Here is an 18,498-nt window from a genome sequence, read left to right on the forward strand (position 1 = left end):
CGACCAGATCTCCCAACCTAATTTAGTCCCATTTGCCAGCAATTGGCCCATATCATTCTAAACCCTTCCTATTCATATATCCATCTAGATGCTTGTTAAATTTTGTAATTGTACCAGCCTCCCCCACTTCCTTTGGCAGTTCATTCCATACATGCACCACCCTCTGCATGAAAATGTTGCCCCTTAGGTCCCTTTTTAAATCTTCCCCTCTCACCTTAAACCTATGCCCTCTAGATCTGGACTCCCCGACCTCAGGGAAAAGACTTTGTCTATTTATCCTATCCATACCTGTCATCATTTTATAAGCCTCTATAAGGTCACCCTTCAGCCTCTAATGCTATAGGGAAAACAGCCCCAGCCTATTCAGCCTCTCCCAGTAGCTCAAATCCTCCAAACCTGGCAACATCCTTGTAAATCTTTTCTGAACCCTTTCAAGTTTCAAAACATCCTTCTGATAGGAGGGAGACCAGAGTTACACATAATATTCCAACAGTTGCCTAATCATTGTCCTGTACAGCCTCCCAACTCCTATACTCAGTGCTCTGACCAATAAAATATTGCTCAAACACCTTTTTCACCATCCTATCTACCTGCGACTCCATTTTCAAGGAGCTATGAACCTGCACTCCAAAGTCTCTTTGTTCAGCAACACTCCCCACGACCTTTCCATTAAGTGTATAAGTCCTGCTAAGATTTGCCTTTCCAAAATGCAGCACCTCACAATTACCTAAATTAAACTCTATCTGCCACTCCTTGACCTTTTGTCCCATCTGATCAAGATCCCATTGTGCTCTGAGGTAACCTTCTTCGGTCCACTACGCCTCCAATTTTGGTGTCATCTGCAAACTTACTAACTATATCTCCTACGTTCAGATCCAACTCATTAATATAAATGATGAAAAGTAGTGGACCCAGCACCGATCCTTGTGACACTCCACTGGTCACAGGCCCCCATTCTGAAAAACAACCCTCCACCACCACCCTCTGCCTTCTCCCTTTGAGCCAGTTCTGTATCCAAATGGCTAGTTCTCCCTGTATTCCATGAAATCTAACCTTGCTAACCAGTCTCCCATGGGGCACCCTGTCAAATGCCTTACTGAAGTTCATATAGATCACATCTACCAGTCTGCCCTCATCATTCCTCTTTGTTACTTCTTCAAAAAACTCAATCAAGTTTGTGAGACATGATTTCTCACGCACAAAGCCATGTTGGCTATCCCTAATCAGCCCTTGCCTTTCCAAATACATGATAATTGTATATATTTACATATTTACATATTTGTTTGAGTATGTTTTGTTTGCAATTAATTAGTTCTTTATTTGTTATTTAAGGAGTTGGCTGACTCAGTTTTGATATTGAGCTACATATAGTCAGATATAAAATTAGCAATATCATTTTTCATTAAAATTTGAACTCTTTTGCCACCAGAGGACAACAAAGGACCTGATTCATTTCTTTGAATTTGTTGTAGCAACATGAACAAGATCAGCCTCAATTCTCGATTATTTAGAACAATATTTATTGTTGGCGACTAATGGTTAAATATACAACTGTTCAGATTCAGTGCAAAAGCTCACTCAAAAGCGTATTTCACATTAGATTTTAGTAAATGCCAGATGAGGATTAATCCAAATTTTCAGAATCTGCAAATACGATGAGGCCATTTCCTTCTTCGAGCCTGCTCTGCCATCCCTGTTCAATAGCACTCCTTGGTTTCAGGTTTTGTTCCATATTCCATCATACCCTGACCCAACATCCAGGTTCCAATCCAAGCCTCAACATTTTCAATTGACAAACACTATCTGTATTAGTGATCAGACAGCTCTGACTCTAAACTGACCGAATGTGCTGAATTTCTGGTGGTTCCCACCGACTGACTCATTGTAAGAAAAGGCAGCTGACCATGCACACCCTACTCTGGGGGCAAGCAGCAATGTAGTGAGGCTCAAGCCACTCACAAACAGCTTATAGAAGGTGGTGCCTGGAATGTGAACAGCATTAGAGGCACAGTGAGTCACATGACATGTAACAGAGTCCCATCAGCTTCATGTGATCATCAGTAGATGGTCAGGAGGTGTCTGTATTGGTGGAGCACAACTTTCCCCTACGCTGGGATCATCTATTGTATCCAAACCCAGTATCTGGAGAACAAAACCTGGTCAATTTTAAAGACAGTGCTTAAAAGGCAAAACATAATATTTTACACTATCACACGATCCATGGAGAAAGACCAATTCCCACTTAATAGGGATATTATCTACATCATAAACAAACATTTTCAGGTAGGAATATTTCAACAGAGATATGGGAAGCAAAGCAATATATTAATTGCATTAGGAATAAAACTTGCATGTTATTTTAGCTGATAAATGTTTCGCTTTAATATCAAATCTCATTCCACAAATTGGAGAGTTAGGGGTGAGTCTGCTACTAACCATTAAAACTATTTACTGTGCAAACCAGCTTGCTTTCCAAATCAATTTACAATTCACAACAGTGTGCTTTGGTATGGCACAGTGGCTTAGTGGTTAGCACTGCTGCCTCAGATCATCAGGAACCCAGGTTCAATTTCATCCTTGGGTGACTGTCTGTGTGGAGGTTGCACATTCTCCCCGTGTCTGCATGGGTTTTTTTGGGGTGCTCTGGTTTCCTCCCACAGGCCAGGTGGATTAGCTATGGGAAATGCAGGGTAAGGTGCTGGCCATGGATGGGATGCTCTTTGGAAGGTTGATGGGCTGAATCCGCAGCTAAGTGGAAATTTGTATGTGCCCTTAAGCAGGTGCAATAATGCTGTTCATTGTCTGGACTATTCCTACCCCATTTTTTGTGAAATGGTTGGCCTGGAGTTTGGATTCAAATTATATACCGAAGAATAAATAAAGATTGAGAAAGAGAGGAGGGATTATCAGAAAGATATAAACGGCAGAAAAAAAATTAAAAACTCATTAAAAAAAAATTAACTTCTAAAGAATGAGACATTCTTCATGAAAAACTGAATCTTCAATGACAGATGTTATTTGACAGCACTGTTATTTTCTTTCTGTGAGATGTGCCACTAAATTTCTTCTGACCTCTTTAGTGCGAATTAGTGCAAAAATGTCCTAACAACATGGGATTGCATCGATTTCAGTGCTAAAGATATTTTCAGATGCAGGAGAAGGGACTTTCCGCTTTAAGAGCTCTGCTGTGGGCACCAAAGTTGCTGTCTAATTTATTTATCAGTGGGTATTAGCCCCTTCATTGTTCCCACCACAATATCTGGGCTAGTTTATATTTGATAAGCTGTTTTTACTTGGGAAGATAGATGATCAATAAGAAGATGTAGGAATCTCAGCTCTGAAATATTTTCTTGCATGTTACCAGCAGCCAATGCTCCCATTACATGGTGTGGATGAGACAGCACACAGAAATGGAAAACGTGCTGCACAGGGGAATCACACAGGCCGTGCATAGTTAACTAGAAGAAAGTGAGCACTGCAGATACTGGAGATCAGAGTCAAAACGTGTGGTGCTGGAAAAGCACAGCAGGGCAGGCAGCATCCTGGTAGCAGGAGAATCAATGTTTTGAGCATAAGTTCTTCTTCGGGAATGATGAAGAGCTCATGCCCAAAACACCGACTCTCCTGCTCCTTGGATACCGCCTGACTGGCTGTGCTTTTCCAGCACCACACGTGCATAGATAACACTCCCTTTTGCAAAGCACACATTCTAGTTTGAGGCAGCTTTAAAATGTCTGTGCAGTGCAGCAACCATAACAACAGAACTTAGAGAGAATACTTCCGGCAACATAATTAATTTGCATTTAGATAGTGCCTTTAGTGCAATAGTCCATCACAAGGTGCTTCAAAGGAAGGTACCCAGACAAAGAATTACCATCAGGTCTAAAAAGGAACTACCAGGACAGATGAAGAAAGCTTTGTCAAAGCAGGGGAGTGGTGTTAAGGAGCATCTCACTGCTGTGGAGAGAGGTTGAACCATTCAGGGAGGAAATTCTTGAGCTGAGGGTCTCAGTGTAAGACCATCAGAATTAGGAACAGGAGGAGGCTGTTCAGCCCCTCCAGCCTGCTCCACCATTCTATGATCCAACATTCCTCACGTCCACTTTCCTGCTCTTTCCCCTTAACCCTGGATTCCCAAACAAATCAAGAATCTCTCTGTCTCAGCCTTAAATATACACAAGGACTCTGCCCTACAGCTCTCTCTGTAGCAAGGAGTTCCAAAGACACTCAACCCTCTGAGAGAAGAAATTCCTCCTCATCTCAGTGTTAAATTGGCACTTGTTTATTCTGAGACTCTGCCCTCTGGTCCTAGACTCTCCCATGAGGGGAAACATCCTCTCAGCATTTACCCTTCAAGCCCTTTAAGAGTCCTGAATGTTTCAATGAGATCACCAGGGAGTAGAGTTCCAACCTGTTTAATCTTTGCTCATAAGACAATCACTCCACACCAGGGATCATCCTCATGAACCTTCTCTGAACTGCCTCTAATGAAATGATACTTTTCCTGAAATAATGGGACCAAAACTGCTCACAAACTCCAGACATAGTCTCACCAGGCTCTTGTACAGTTACAGTAAGGCTTCCCTACTCTTATACTCCAACCCCCTTGAAATAAGGACCAAAATTCCATGACCCTTCCTGATTCCCTGCTGCCCCTGTGTGCTGGCTTTCTGTGTTCTGTGCACAATTTCCACCCCCAAGACAGCTTTCTGCACTTTCTCTCCATTTAAATAAGACTCCGTACTTTTGTTTTCTCATCCAAAATGAAAATCTTCACTCTTTCCCACATTATACTCCATTTGCCAGTTCTTTTGCCCACTAACCTAATCAACCAATATCTCTCTCACAAACATTCTTCTCACCTATTTTACTGTACTGTGTCTACTTCCTTCCTCCAAATCATTTATGGTAAACAGTTGTGGTCCCAGCACTGATCCCTGTGGAACCCATTGGACACAGGTCACCAACCTGAAAAAGACTCCCTTATCCTCACTCACTGTTTCCTGCCCATGAGCCAATTTTCTACCCATGTTAAGATACTACCTCCAACACCGTGGGCTCTTGTGATTTCACTTTTTGTGAGGTACCTTGTCAAACACCTTACAAAAATCCAAATACAACACATCCACTGGGTCCCCTTGCTCCACTCTGGTTGAGACTTTCTTGAAAAACTCTAATTTATTAATCAGACATTATTTCCCTTTCATGAAGTTATGCTGACCCTGCTTGATTAGATTATGACTTTCCAAATGTGCTGCTATTATTTCCTTAATAATCAATTCCAATACCTTCCAACAATGGATTAGGCCAATCAGCCGATAATTACCTGCTTTTTGCCTCCCTCCCTTTTTGAACAGTTTTCCAAAATTCTAATACTTCACCAGAATCCAACAACTTTTGGAAAATTACAACCAATGCATCACTATCTCTGTAGCTATCTCTTTTAGGATCCTAGGTTGCAAGCCATCAAGATCAGGGGGTTTATCTGCCTTTAGTCCCATTAATTTGTCTAATACTACTTCTCTAGAGATGGTAATGGTACTTAATTCCGCCCCTATATTCTTTAGTATCCATGGAATGTTCAAAGTATCTTCCACAGTAAAGAATGGAGGAAGTGTGAATTGGTGCTGATCAAAGTAAACAAACCTTATATATTACAAGAAACTGGATTCTTTGTATCTCCATTAAAAATCTTAACTTGTTAATTTGTACCAACAGGAACAGTTTTTGAAAAATGCCTTTAGCAATACTGAAGCAAAAGCTCAATTTAATAGCCTTTTAAAAGTAACCAGAGGGTATAAAAGAACCTTTTGTTTTGATGTCCCAATCCTTGCTAAACTTGTCCGAGTGGTCAGTTTAGAAATGGAACGAATAAGATGTCTGAATTATCAGGCGTTCCTTGCCTTGCTGCCATAATCATTACCTTCCATTGAATTTTCAGACTATTTTTAATAAATTAAAAGATGGATATTCTGTTTGAAGAAATTTCAAATAACTGCCTTGCTGACTTTTGCAAGACATCAGAAGAAGAAGGCTAACATTTTTGTTTTAATTGAAGATTTATGAATTGAAAATAATACAGTTAACAGATTTTTGATTTAAATATACAATGATTTTAATGGCAACGGGTAATCTCTGGAGAAATCTTCTAAGTGACGTAGCATGGAATAAATATTCTGGATAGAATGATGTATTATGCAACTTAGTCATAGTCAGGTAAGTATAGCTCTGATAAATAAAGAACCAATGGGGGATAGTTATCAGAAGAAGAGAGAAAAAAAGGATAACAAGTGAAATACAATTATAAATCTGCATTCATATAGAGGCTTTCCCGACCATTTTTTAATTATTTACACACAGAATGTGGGCATCACTGGCCAACACAGCATTTATTGCCCATTAGAATCCTAATTCCAGATTTTTATTGAATTTGAATTGCACCATCTGCTGTGGCAGGATTTGAACTTGGGTCCCCAGAACATTACCTGCTCCTCTAGATTAACAGTCCAACAATTACACCACTGGACTTTTACCAAAGTTCTTTTGGTGTTAATCTGGAAAGCTAATGGTTAGCCTATTACAAGAGACAGTATGGTGAAAGGGAAGCATAATGTGTTGTGTAAGAGTCAGTAGGATAAATTACTCTGATGAGTATCACTGCAGAGTTTGATCCTGTGCTTGTTCAATGCACTGACCATGTGCATGTTTTAGCAGCGTGACTGTAACTCAGCTCCTCCCCACACCACCCCTCACCCCTAACCCTGAGGTAGGAAAGCCATTGCCCTGGCTCAGACTGTCTGATTCAGGACACCATCCAGGCATGGGGTCTGAGGCTAATATACAATTCAGACTGAACCAGCTTCTGCAATCATCAACCTTTCCCAGGAATACAGACAGAGCCAGTAACTGTGGAAATGGAATGACAAGATTGGGGAAATGCCAAGTAGTCTTTGAAGAGAGGACCTGGTTGTTTTTCTCTTGAAAGAAAAGTTACGCAAGTTTGATGATGGAAGTGATGTTTAATTTTCTCCCTCCAAAAAGTAATTTTGAGAATTCATTCAGGGGACGTGGCCATCGATTGCAAGTTCAGCATTTGTTAATCATCCCGAATTACACTCAAACTAAATTGCTTGGCTGTTCGGGGGGGGTGGGGGCTGGGGGAATGGTCAAGATTCAACCACATTGCTGTAGATTGGGAGTCAGGTGTGGGCCAGAGCGGGTCAGCAGGGCAGATTGGAAGGTGCAGGGGAACCTCATGGGTCTGGCAGCATCTGTGGCGCAACAGACATTTGGAGTCCGATATGGATCTCCACAGGAATTCAAGGTCGATTTCCTTCCCCCATGGGCATTAATGTATCAGATGGGTTTTTACAACTGACAATGGTTTCATGGTCACTATTACTGAGGCTAATTCCAGATGCTTTAGTTGAATTTACGTAGCACCAGCTGCCCTGTTATGCTTCACACTGTTCACAGAGTATTACCAAGGGCCTTTGGATTACTAACCCAGTGACATTGCCAGCCTGGCACTGATTCCACTGCTGCCCATCTCTCCTAATACTCCTGACCGTGAATGATTTGCTGCAGATGACACTGATCAGGAACAAGCTGCCTTTGTCTGAATTGTTACACAACATGGCAAAGAGTTGACTTCCTTTGGTCTGTCTGCTGGCTTTAGTGGGCCCCTGTAATTTAGCTTTGACAAGCATCATCTGCAGGGGATTAACCAACACTGTGGGCAAGTTAAATAGCACGTTTCGGAGAAGGATAGCAGGCTGTGGGTGAAGTGGAGACACAGCATGCGCTGCAATTTACTTACTGTTCGTTGGAAGGATGAGAGCACAATCAAATACACAATCAAGGACGGAGCAATGTGAACACATAACCACACAACAACGGGGGCCATTCAGTCCCTCACTCCTACTTTGGATATTCAACCACATTCTGTCTGATCTGTACTGAGGGAACTCCATTTCCTTTGATATCCTTACTCGACAACAATTTGCATTTATATAGAACCTTTCATTCCAAGATGATTCCCAGGAGCTTATAAAACAAAACCTAACACAGAGTCACACAAGGGAATATGAGGACAGATGGCCAAAAGTTTGCTCACAGAGGCAGGATTTACACAATGTCTTCGAGAAGCAGAGAGGCAAAGGGAGGGAAAGGCTTTGGTTGGGAATTCTAGACCTTAGGCACGCTCACCACTGATGAAGGATTAAAAGGAGGGAATGTTCAAGAGTTCAGAATTAATCTCGATACCCATATGTGATCTGACGACTGTGTTCTATTGGACAGTTCAAGTTGACCGCCAGCAGCACAGCCCTGGGGAGGGTAAAGAATGTGTCATGGAGATCAAATATCTGGAACTATCGGTCCAAAGTAAGAGGTACAGTCTGGACACTGAGATATTTCTCTTGCTGATTTTCAATGTGGGTCTGTTCAATCCCAGAGTTCTTGGGTTGGCATCATCAGACAAGATCAGTCATGCTGCTGTCCCCTCCCCCCTATCCCCTGTAATCGGGTCCAGAGTTTAGGAGGAGGAATCATCTTCATCGGATTGCACTTCAGCTGCCAGCTTCTTCTTTTTATGCTTATTCCTTCTGTTTTTATTCATCATCTTCCTTCTCTCTGTAAAACAATAATGGTGCTGAATTATTGGGTATCCTTTCTGGATAAACTGAAATCAGACATTTTATTGCAAACTCAGTACCCCCTGTTGCTGCAGATTGTAACCCTCTCCTGCTGAAGGGGCAGGGAAGGGCTGGAAGGGCAGGAATATTAAAAATTGAGCTGCTGGATAGAGAATCCCTGGCTCTTTAGGGTGGGAGGGCGAAAGTTTAAAGGAGATTTGTGAAGAAATTATTTTTACACAGAGGGTGGTAAGTGCCGGCAGCGAGCAACCAGGGAAGTGGTAGAAGCAGATATGATAGCAACATTTTAGAGGCATAGACACATGAACAGGCAGGAATATCGGGATATGCACTGTGTGCAGGTAGATGGGATTAGTTTGGAATAGCATCATAGTTAGCACAGTCACGGAGGGCTGAAGGGCCTGTCTCTGTGCTGTAGTGTCCTATGTTCGTATATGCTGGGGTGGCAGAATTATCAAAACCCAAACAAAATACCTTCCTTTTCTGTAAAAAGCAAGAATGATTAAAATAACCCAATTTAGAAACATAAAATAATGCAAAAGAATAGAACCGAATAAAAGAATAAACAATGGTCAAATTGCTGTGAATTTCTGAAGTGATAAATGAGGTGAGAAATGACAATTCATTTTCAATGATGCAACTACATTGAAAACAGGTCAAAGCTTCTGGACAATACAATGTTTTAGAACCCACAATAAAGTATAAAATTAATAATAGAACTCATAAGTCCACAGTCCACTGTTGAAATCCGGTGTTAGCGACAAAAGGTTTAGTCTTCAGACAGAAGGACCAATTTTGAATTTTGCAGGAAAACACTATGTAACAGTACAGGTCACAAAACCAAAGATGAGGAAAGCTGCCTTTCCACTCCCAACAGTTTCATTAAATTCTGCCCAGAGTGAGGGATAGAGGGAGAGATAGAGGGAGACAGACGTTAACAGAATCAAGGCACAGAAAGTTCCTTACAACCCTCACCACAGAAACAATTAGACTTCACGAGAATGTAACCACAACAAGCAAAACCCATGAAAATTCAATACAGTGACCACAAATGTGATGTTTATTTACAAACAGACAAAAAACCAAATTAATTATCTGGAATTCAGAAGAAAATAGCTCCCAATCTATCAACAATTCACTCAGGAGACTCATTTTTCAAAATTAGTCTTATTGGACCATAAAACGAACACTTAAATTAAACCACCAAACACAGTATAACTATAGACAGAATGTTTCAAGGGGAAATATGAAGTGATAAGAGACTTTGGTGGCTCAGTGGTTAGCACTGCTGACTCCCAGTGCCAGGGACCCAGGTTCGATTCCAGCCTAGGGCGACTGCCTGTGTGGAGTTTGCACATTCTCCCCATGTCTGCATGGGTTTCCTCTGGGTGCTCCTGTTTTCTCCCACAGTCCAAAGATGTGCAAGTTAGGTGAATTGCCCATAGTGTTCAGAGATGTGTTGATTAGGTGCATTAGTCATGGGAAATGTAGGGAAATAGACTTGTTGGGCCAAATAGCCTGTTTCCACACTGTAGGGATTCTATGATTCTACGAAATGCAACAGATTTACTCCTGTGTTCATTGGCCCAGCCAATAGAATGGAAAATCAGGCTCCAGCCTTGACAGACCAATCACTGTCAGAATCAAATGGATCTGCTTCCCTGCACACATCCTGACTTTCACCGACTTGCTCCGACGCAAGAATCTGGTATTCCCTCATGCTCCCTGACAGGCCCTTGCCCCACTCCCTCACCCACCCTGAAATGCCCACACCCACCCTCTCAACTCCCTCACTCACCGTGATTCGAACATGTGCTCTCACCCACTCTCACTTCATTGGGTTAAAGTGAAAATACACTCGTGCAGTTGCTGCAGCAGGACAAGCAGTGGTTTCGATCACTCATAAGGATCATGGAGCTAGGGCTGTTCAGGTGACTTAATTGGAGTCCATCAGTCATTGTAGAATCAGTGTAGAAACAGACTCTTAATTCAGAACCAAATCTTTTAACTGACAGCTGATTATGACAGTCACAGGTGGTGCATTTATTTGGCCAATGAATGCCTGAGCTCTGCAGTTTCCAGGGGGTAATGTGATAGACATCTTGCGCTGAACAGGGGCATTATGTGTGGAAAGTGCTTTGAGCAAGTTAAGGTTCTGAATCAGTGCAGATGAAATGTGGAACTTACAGAGTGAAGTGGTTTTGGGCACAAGCCACTAACATTTAACATTTTCTCAAACTGTTATGTCATGTTGCTTAATTCAGTCCAAATCCCAAAGTTATTCAGGTGGGAATCATACAGAAACCTCAGACTGCAATATCTTGTTGTTTATCTCATGAGCTACCTACATCTGGACTGCACTTCAGCATGATGACGGAGATTACAACGTTGACTTGGGACAACAGGCTGATTAAGTAACGTCTGTATTCCTCTTGAATATAGAAAGGTGAGGGTTTTGAATGATGAAGTGATTGAAGAGGGCACATTCAGAAAATACTTTCACTGACGGGTAAAAATTGAACGAGTTGATATGGAGCTGAGTGGAGCTATGGAGTTCCAAAATGAAAGTAGCAAGCAATATTTCACACTAAAGACAACAGTTGCTGGGGATCTATGATGCTGAGGATCAATTTGATCTTGCAGCCGGAGATTGAGAAATTCTTGTTGGTGCAGTATTGAGTGATTCGGAGCGCAGGTGAAAATGGAGTTGGTGCAACTCAACCACTGAGCAATACAGCAAGCTCAAGGAAACCAAACAATGTCCCTGCTGCTCCTATGTGTCTGCAAGTGACTCATTCCCTCTGAAATTCTATTTGATTCTGAAAACATAAATACAGTTTTTCTCTCACTGAATGTCACATAGCACTGATACAATAGGCTTTCAGGTAAATGGTATGTTTTTTGCTGTTTCCATCAATCTACTTGCAGTGTCCTTCATCAAGGACAATTCGAAGGATTCAACACCAAAAGTCCGTAAAATTTTGACCAAAAGCAGATGCTTGCAACCTCCTCTGGTATTAGTTTGAATGTTAAATGGACACATCAGCAAGGCCTAGCTAATCACAGCAGTAAGCCCATTGATGAGCTGGGGGCAAAAATGATAATGCTTTGGTAACAACTTCATCTCCGTATTTCCCTCAAAGTCACACTAGATTACCAAACAGGTATTTGCAGTTTCACCACCATAGAATCAAAATTCTGCAACACCATTCCTCATGGAACTGTGGGACCTCCCAAACCAGAGGTACAACCAACACTTTCTGATTAGCAGCAAGCCATCAGACAACACCACTAGTCATGCCCACATCCCGTGATAATGAAATGTGAAAGGCCCAAAGTTCCACACAAGGAAATTTCCTCTGTTCCAAGACTCCCTGCTAACTGGGATAATCCACCTCCTCTCTGTGCCTAAGCACGCACTCTCCTGCTCAGCTTCACTACCTCTGCCACCTGCTAGTTCGACTTGAACACCAAGAAGCAATTTCTTACCTGTTTTCTTGCCCAAAGCAGAGTCCGGCCATTAAAATTGGGTCAAATCTGACTGCAGTGCTATTTGTCTCTTCCTCAGGCAGCAGTGACTCTTGGTTAGAGCTTGGGTTGCTACAAGCTAGATCATGGTTGCAGCAACTACAGGTGACCACAATATCTCTTGCACAGGAAGAGCTCAGGCATCTCACTGACTGCATTGAGAAATGTGATAGGATCATAGAGTCATCGAGTCATACAGCATGGATACAGACCCTTTGGTCCAATCAGTCCATGCTGAACATAATCCCAAACTCAACTAGTCCCACCTGTCTGCTCCTGACCCACATCCCTCCAAACCTGGTGGGCCACATCCCTCCTTCTTGCCAGAAACATCCACATCTAAATAGCTATGAGCCTTTATTCATTTCTCAGATGTGGATGTTTCTGGCAAGAAGGAGGGACATGCTTTCAATACAAGGGAAAACCAGTTCCAGAATTCTGACCCAGCCACAGTGAATAAACAGAGATATATTTTCAAGTCGGGATGGTGAGTGGCTTGGAGGGGAACTTGCAGGTTGGGAAGGTTCCTATGTATCTGCTGCCCTTCTCCTTCTGGATGGTGGACGGTGGGAGTTTGGAGGATGCTGTCAAAAGACGTTTGGTGAGTATTACAGGGTATTCTATAAATGGTATATGATGCTTCTATTGTGCTCTAATGGTTGAGGGAGTGACTGTTTAAGATAAACTCTACCAATCTTGAACAAGCTTGTGCAGCCTGTACCCATGTAAAGGTCAGAAAAGAACTTGGAGATATCTGGCAATAATAAAGACACATAGAACATTTTAAGCAAATGACAGAACTGAAATATTTGGATGGAATCCCACAGAAATCTGGAGTGGATAAGCAAAGTCCTATTCCTTTCAGACATAGTCATTTCTAGCTCCAGACCTCCGAGAATGAACCTCTAATGGAAATGAATAAACAAGCAAAACAGTGATTCCAAAAATGATCGCATATTGACCACATTCCAATTCTAACCTATAATGATTTCGAAATTCAGGTCAGAAATTGAGAGTTCATTACAATTAAAACATTCAAGGAATTTTCCCACTCAACCACAGACAGAGTGCCCATTAAAAGTAGCCAAGAGCTCGTCCACATCTAACAGCAAATTATACACCGTTTAGATTTGGTGCCTGGTCATTAAATGAGTTAAAAAAAAGTAATCTTTCTGCTGGGAGATGAACTACTTAGATATTTCTCCTGAGTTTGTAAAGTGATGAGTGTTCATTATTGCATCTATGAACTTGTCAAAGTTATCTGTAATTGCCTATCTCCAGAGGAATATTGTCGAACAGAGAGACCCAGGGGTTCAGGTACATAGCTTCTTGAAAGTGTCATCATCGGTAGACAGGGTGATGAAGGAAGTGTTTGGCATACTTGCCTTCATTGGTCAGAGCAGTGAGTACAGGAATTACACTTGTACAAGACATTGGTAAGGCCACACTTAGAGTTCTGCTACATTTTTGGTTGCCCTGCTATATGAAGGATGTTATTAAACTAGAATGGATACAAAGAGATTTACAATAAAATTACCAAGATTGGAAGGCTTGAGCTATAAGGAGAGGCTGGATAGGCTGGGACCTTTTTTTCCCTGGAGTGTAGGAGGCTGCGGTGTGACTTTATAGAGGTTTATAAAATCATGAGAGGCATTGATAAGTTAAATAGCCAATGTCTTTTTCTCAGGGTAGGTAAGTCCAAATGTAGAGGGCATAGGTTTAATGTGAGAGGGAAAAGAATTAAAATGGACCTGAGGGGCAACCTTTTTACACAGAAGGCGGTGCGTGTATGGAACAAGTTGCCAGAGGAAGTGGTAGAAGTAGCTGCAATTACAACATTTAAAAGACATTTGGACAGGCACATGTATAGGAAAGATTTAGAGGCATATGGGCCAGAAACAGGCAAATGGAACTAGTTCAGTTTAGGAAGCCTGGTTGACATGGATGTGTTTCAGTGCTGCATGACCCCTGATTCTGACTCATGGTTACACCACATCTCATTCCTAAAACATCTTCCAACCAATGACACATTTCCTGAATTGTTGTAAATGTCAGAAACAAAGTAAGCAATTTGTGCACCAATAATCTGTTTTAGGTCCTGGGGAAAGGTCATTGAACCGAAACATTCACTCACTTACTGACTCCAGATTCTGCCAGACCTGATAAACATTTTTTATCACGCTTTAGGTGCAGGGTGCCCTGTAAGCATTGTCCAGGACAATTCCAAAAGTGTATGTGGGATCCTTGATCTCCACCCAAAAGGCAAGACGAGCACAAGTTAATGAGAAAGTCAGCACCTTCAACACTGCAGGACACAAGCAAGCAGTACACCGATACATCTGCCTGGATTATGGGCTCCAATCTCTGGAATAGGATTTGAACCTATATGTGTCTCACTTCTAACTCAGAGCTGAGAGCACTAGGGCAAGAGGTTAACCCAGATTACAATAATAAACTAAGGATACATGAACAACAAAACACTACCTTTCAGGCAGAGAAGAGAAGGATAAGCAGGTGACTAAACAAAGGCCTTTAAAAATATTTAATAGAGTAAACGTAGTGAAAAGATTATCACTCATCAGGAAATAGGAGCTCGAGGTCGTAGATGTTAAGTTAGTCGTTAATCTATCAAATAAAGAACTTGGGAAAGCCCTCTAGCCAGAAAGATGGTAGAATTCTCTCCCATATGTGATACTTTAGATAATCAGCATATATCCCTTTAATGGGAAGCTACAGATGTGAATGAGATAAATAGTGGAAATTGAATCTGAGAGGCACAGGCTGAAAATACCTAAAGGAAGCTTAAAACTAAAATTGGATAATGCTTCTTTGCCATTGAAGTGATATGTGTGCGTAATTAGTTCCAGATAGAACACTGGGGGGAAAGAAAATCTTTGATATCATTTTTAAAAAGCCTTTAAATGATGTGTATAATTAGAGAGAATAAGCAGCTCCCTGGCTGAACACACTAAGATGGGCCAAAAGGTCTTTCTATTAAGGTCTTGAAGCTGGCAACTTCTCACTGAGTAAAAATTGAAAGAACTTTCGATGCTGCAAACCAGAAACAGAGGTTGCTAGAAAAACTCAGCAGGTCTGGCAGCATCTGTGGAGAGAAATCAGAGTTACCATTTCAGATCTGGTGACCCTTCCTCAGACGTCTCACTGAGCAAGCTTTTGGAGCTTATCACTTTAAATTCCCAATGAGGGAGTCATGGATCGTTCTTACCCCCGGGGCAGTATCTCGCCTTTATCCTGCATTTCCTTGACATCGACAATGCTACACATGGCTCCCATTCCTTTGGCCAGGCTGTCAGGATTTGCCGTGTCCTGGTCTCTAAGCCCCACTTGAAGCCACATGTCTGTTGGTTCTTCAGGCAGGGACCCCACTCGCCCCAGGGTCCAACATCACAACCATCTGTGAAAAAAGGACAGAAAGCCATCAAAATCACTGTCAACATTAACTTAAAGAGGCTATTCACCATCTCAACAGGATTCCATTGCAGTGATCCCAGGACAGGGGTTAGGAGTTGCTTTATTCCAGCCAGTTATTGGAGCCTGTGGATATATAAACCTCGGCTGAACTCTCTTCCCTCTCGATAGAAGAAAAGTTACAAATCATTCGGGTTATAGTCCAACAGGTTTATTTGGAAGCACTAGCTTCAGTATTACTTCGCCATGAGGTAGTTGTGGAGCAGGACCATAAAATACAGAATTTATAGCAAATGGTTACAATGTCATGTGGCTGAAATATTTTGAACAAACTTAGATTAAGTCTTTCATCTTTTAGAATGGTTTTGCTAGACTTGGTTCATTAATATGTAAACCCCAGAACTCCTTTTAAGTCATATTCTCATAATAACTCAAGTTTTCTAACAAAATTTGTCATCTCAGCTCAGCTAATGCATTAAAGGTGTGAGGTTAGTCTGTCTGTGTCTGAATTTTGAGTCAGATTGGTTCTATTTCTAAAGTGGGATTTACAGAACCTTACATGGACTGACAGTAGGTTATGCATTTTTTCAGCAAAATAAAATTGCTATTTTGCAGAATTATATTTTATTTTGCTCAAACAATGCATAACCTACAGTAAATCCATATAAGATTCTGTAAATGCCACTTTAGAAATAGAACCAATCTGACTCAAAATTCGGACACAGACAGACTAACCTCACACCTTTAGTGCATTGTCTGAGCTGAGATGATACATTTTGTTAGAAAACCTGAAGTTATCACGAGAATATGGCTTAAAAGGAGTTCTGGAATTTACATATTAATGAACTGAAACTAGCAAAACCATTCTAAAACGTGAAAGATTTAATCTAAGTTTGTTTCATATATTTCAGCTGCATGACACTGTAACCATTTGCTATAAATTTGGTGTCTTATGGTCCTGTTCTGCAGCTACCTGATGAAGAAGCAGCGCTTCAAAAGCTAGTGCTTCCAAATAAATCTGTTGGATAATAACCCGGTGTTGTGTGATTTTTAACTTTGTTCATCCCAGTCCAACACTGATGGGTGAGTTCAGAACCAGAGGTCACAGTTTAAAAATAAGGGGTAGGCCACTTAGAACAAAGTTGAGGAGCAACCTCTTCACCCAGAGAGTGGTGGGTATATGGAATGTTCTGCCCCAGAAGGCAGTGGAGGCCAAGTCTCTGGATACTTTCCAGAAAGAGATGGATAGAGCTTTTAAAGAGAGTGGAATCAAGGGTTATGGGGATAAGGCAGGAACAGGATACGGATTGTGGATGATCAGCCATGATCATAATGAATGGTGGTGCTGGCTTGAAGGGCCGAATGGCCTACTCCTGTACCTATTGTCTATTATCTATAACACCAGCTCCACCAAAAAACAGAAGAAAAGAAACCTTTCATTGTCCTCCCAAACAATTGCTAGCCACTGACATTGTTTGAAGTGTACTCACTGCTGTAATATAAACTTTTCAGACTGTGAAATATTAAATTTTAATGTTACGATTACAGAAAATCAACATTAAAAACGGTCAAAGATGAATCACTTACCCACACATTCCATCAATCTGGCATGTGAAGCTGTCCCTTTTGGACATGTATTGTAACATTTGCCCTTCAGCAGGTAGTGTTCAGATTTACATCTGATGCAGAACTCGCGGCTAAAGCAGCTTTCACAATTCACTGTCTTACATCCTAGCACACAGAGAAATGAACATTTATTAACTTAGTTTCAGGCCATGTTCCAAACTTCATCTGATAAAAAAAATTCAAGGCAACAGATGGTGCAAAAAAGATTGCAAGGATGAAACTAAAACTTGAATTAGCTTTATTGTCATGTGCACTCAAATGAGTACAGTAAAAAGTTTACAGTCACCAGATTACAACACCATCTTAGGTACAAAGAAATCTAGATACAAATATTTAAGGTCAAAATCTTGAGGAACAAAAAAAATGTAAAGAAACAAATAATCCAGTATTACAGGTCATAGGAATAAATGAGAAAAATAGGGAAGTAATTCAGTATAAACTACACTTACCAAGAAAAAGGTGGACAGGCTTTAACGCTTGAAAAAAAGGTAATGGATGACCATGGGTTACCAAAATTATGAAGATGCTCAATAGGGTAAATATATTGAAGATATTTCTACTTTAGTTAAAAATCACACAATACCAGGTAATAGTCCAACAGGTTTAATTGGAAGCACTAGCTTTTGGAGCGCTGCTCCTTCACCAGGTGGTTGTGCAGTCCACAATGAAGGAGCAGTGCTCCGAAAGCTAGTATTTCCAACTAAACCTGTTGGACTATAACTTGGTGTTGTGTGATTTTTAACTTTGTACACCCCAGTTCAACACCGGCATCTCGAAATCATATTTCTACTTGTGAGGGAGAACAAAACTAGAGGTCATAATTACAAGATAGTGACTATCCACCTGAGCAGACTGCCTGATAGAAATGTTTGCATCTTTGATTATAAGCTTTAATGGAAACTTGAAGTCTAAGGTAGCCCAGTGCAATTTCCCAGTGTCCAAAAAGGAAATAGCTCTGTATCAAACTTCTAGGATATTAATATCAAACATTTTTTAACTCTGGGACTGTACCTGATTGGTGCTGAGTACCAGGTACAGGCATTTAATACATAAAAGTACTAACAGGAAGATATTTAATTACTTAGGAAGAAGATTAAGAATCACTTCATTGATTGAACTCAACCTTAGCTATCAATAGGATTCTGGCATTTCCTAAGTGCATAAAAGGTAGGAAACAGCAAGTAAGAGATTTGGAACTCGTAAGCTAATATCCAATCATTGAGTCCACCACTGAGTGAAAATAATAGTTATATCTTAC

At 41.1% G+C, this 18,498-nt stretch overlaps 1 protein-coding gene across 1 annotated transcript in view; it reads right to left on the bottom strand.

The window, feature by feature from the left end:
- Positions 1–6,027: 6,027 nt before the first annotated feature.
- The window catches only part of LOC122559927 (R-spondin-2), a 40,710-nt gene continuing 28,239 nt past the window's right edge, over positions 6,028–18,498 (bottom strand). Inside the window, exons 3-5 of the mRNA XM_043710034.2 lie at positions 17,202–17,345; positions 15,412–15,600; positions 6,028–8,634 (exon numbers count right to left, since the gene is read on the bottom strand). Coding sequence (XP_043565969.1) covers positions 8,537–8,634; positions 15,412–15,600; positions 17,202–17,345 — 431 coding nt within the window. The 3' untranslated portion in view covers positions 6,028–8,536. The remainder of the gene's footprint in view (positions 8,635–15,411; positions 15,601–17,201; positions 17,346–18,498) is intronic.

Source organism: Chiloscyllium plagiosum, unplaced genomic scaffold (assembly GCF_037043375.1).
Source record: "Chiloscyllium plagiosum isolate Xiang-an unplaced genomic scaffold, Cpla_swu_hap1 HiC_scaffold_15, whole genome shotgun sequence".
In the NCBI taxonomy this organism is placed as follows: Eukaryota; Metazoa; Chordata; class Chondrichthyes; order Orectolobiformes; family Hemiscylliidae; genus Chiloscyllium; species Chiloscyllium plagiosum.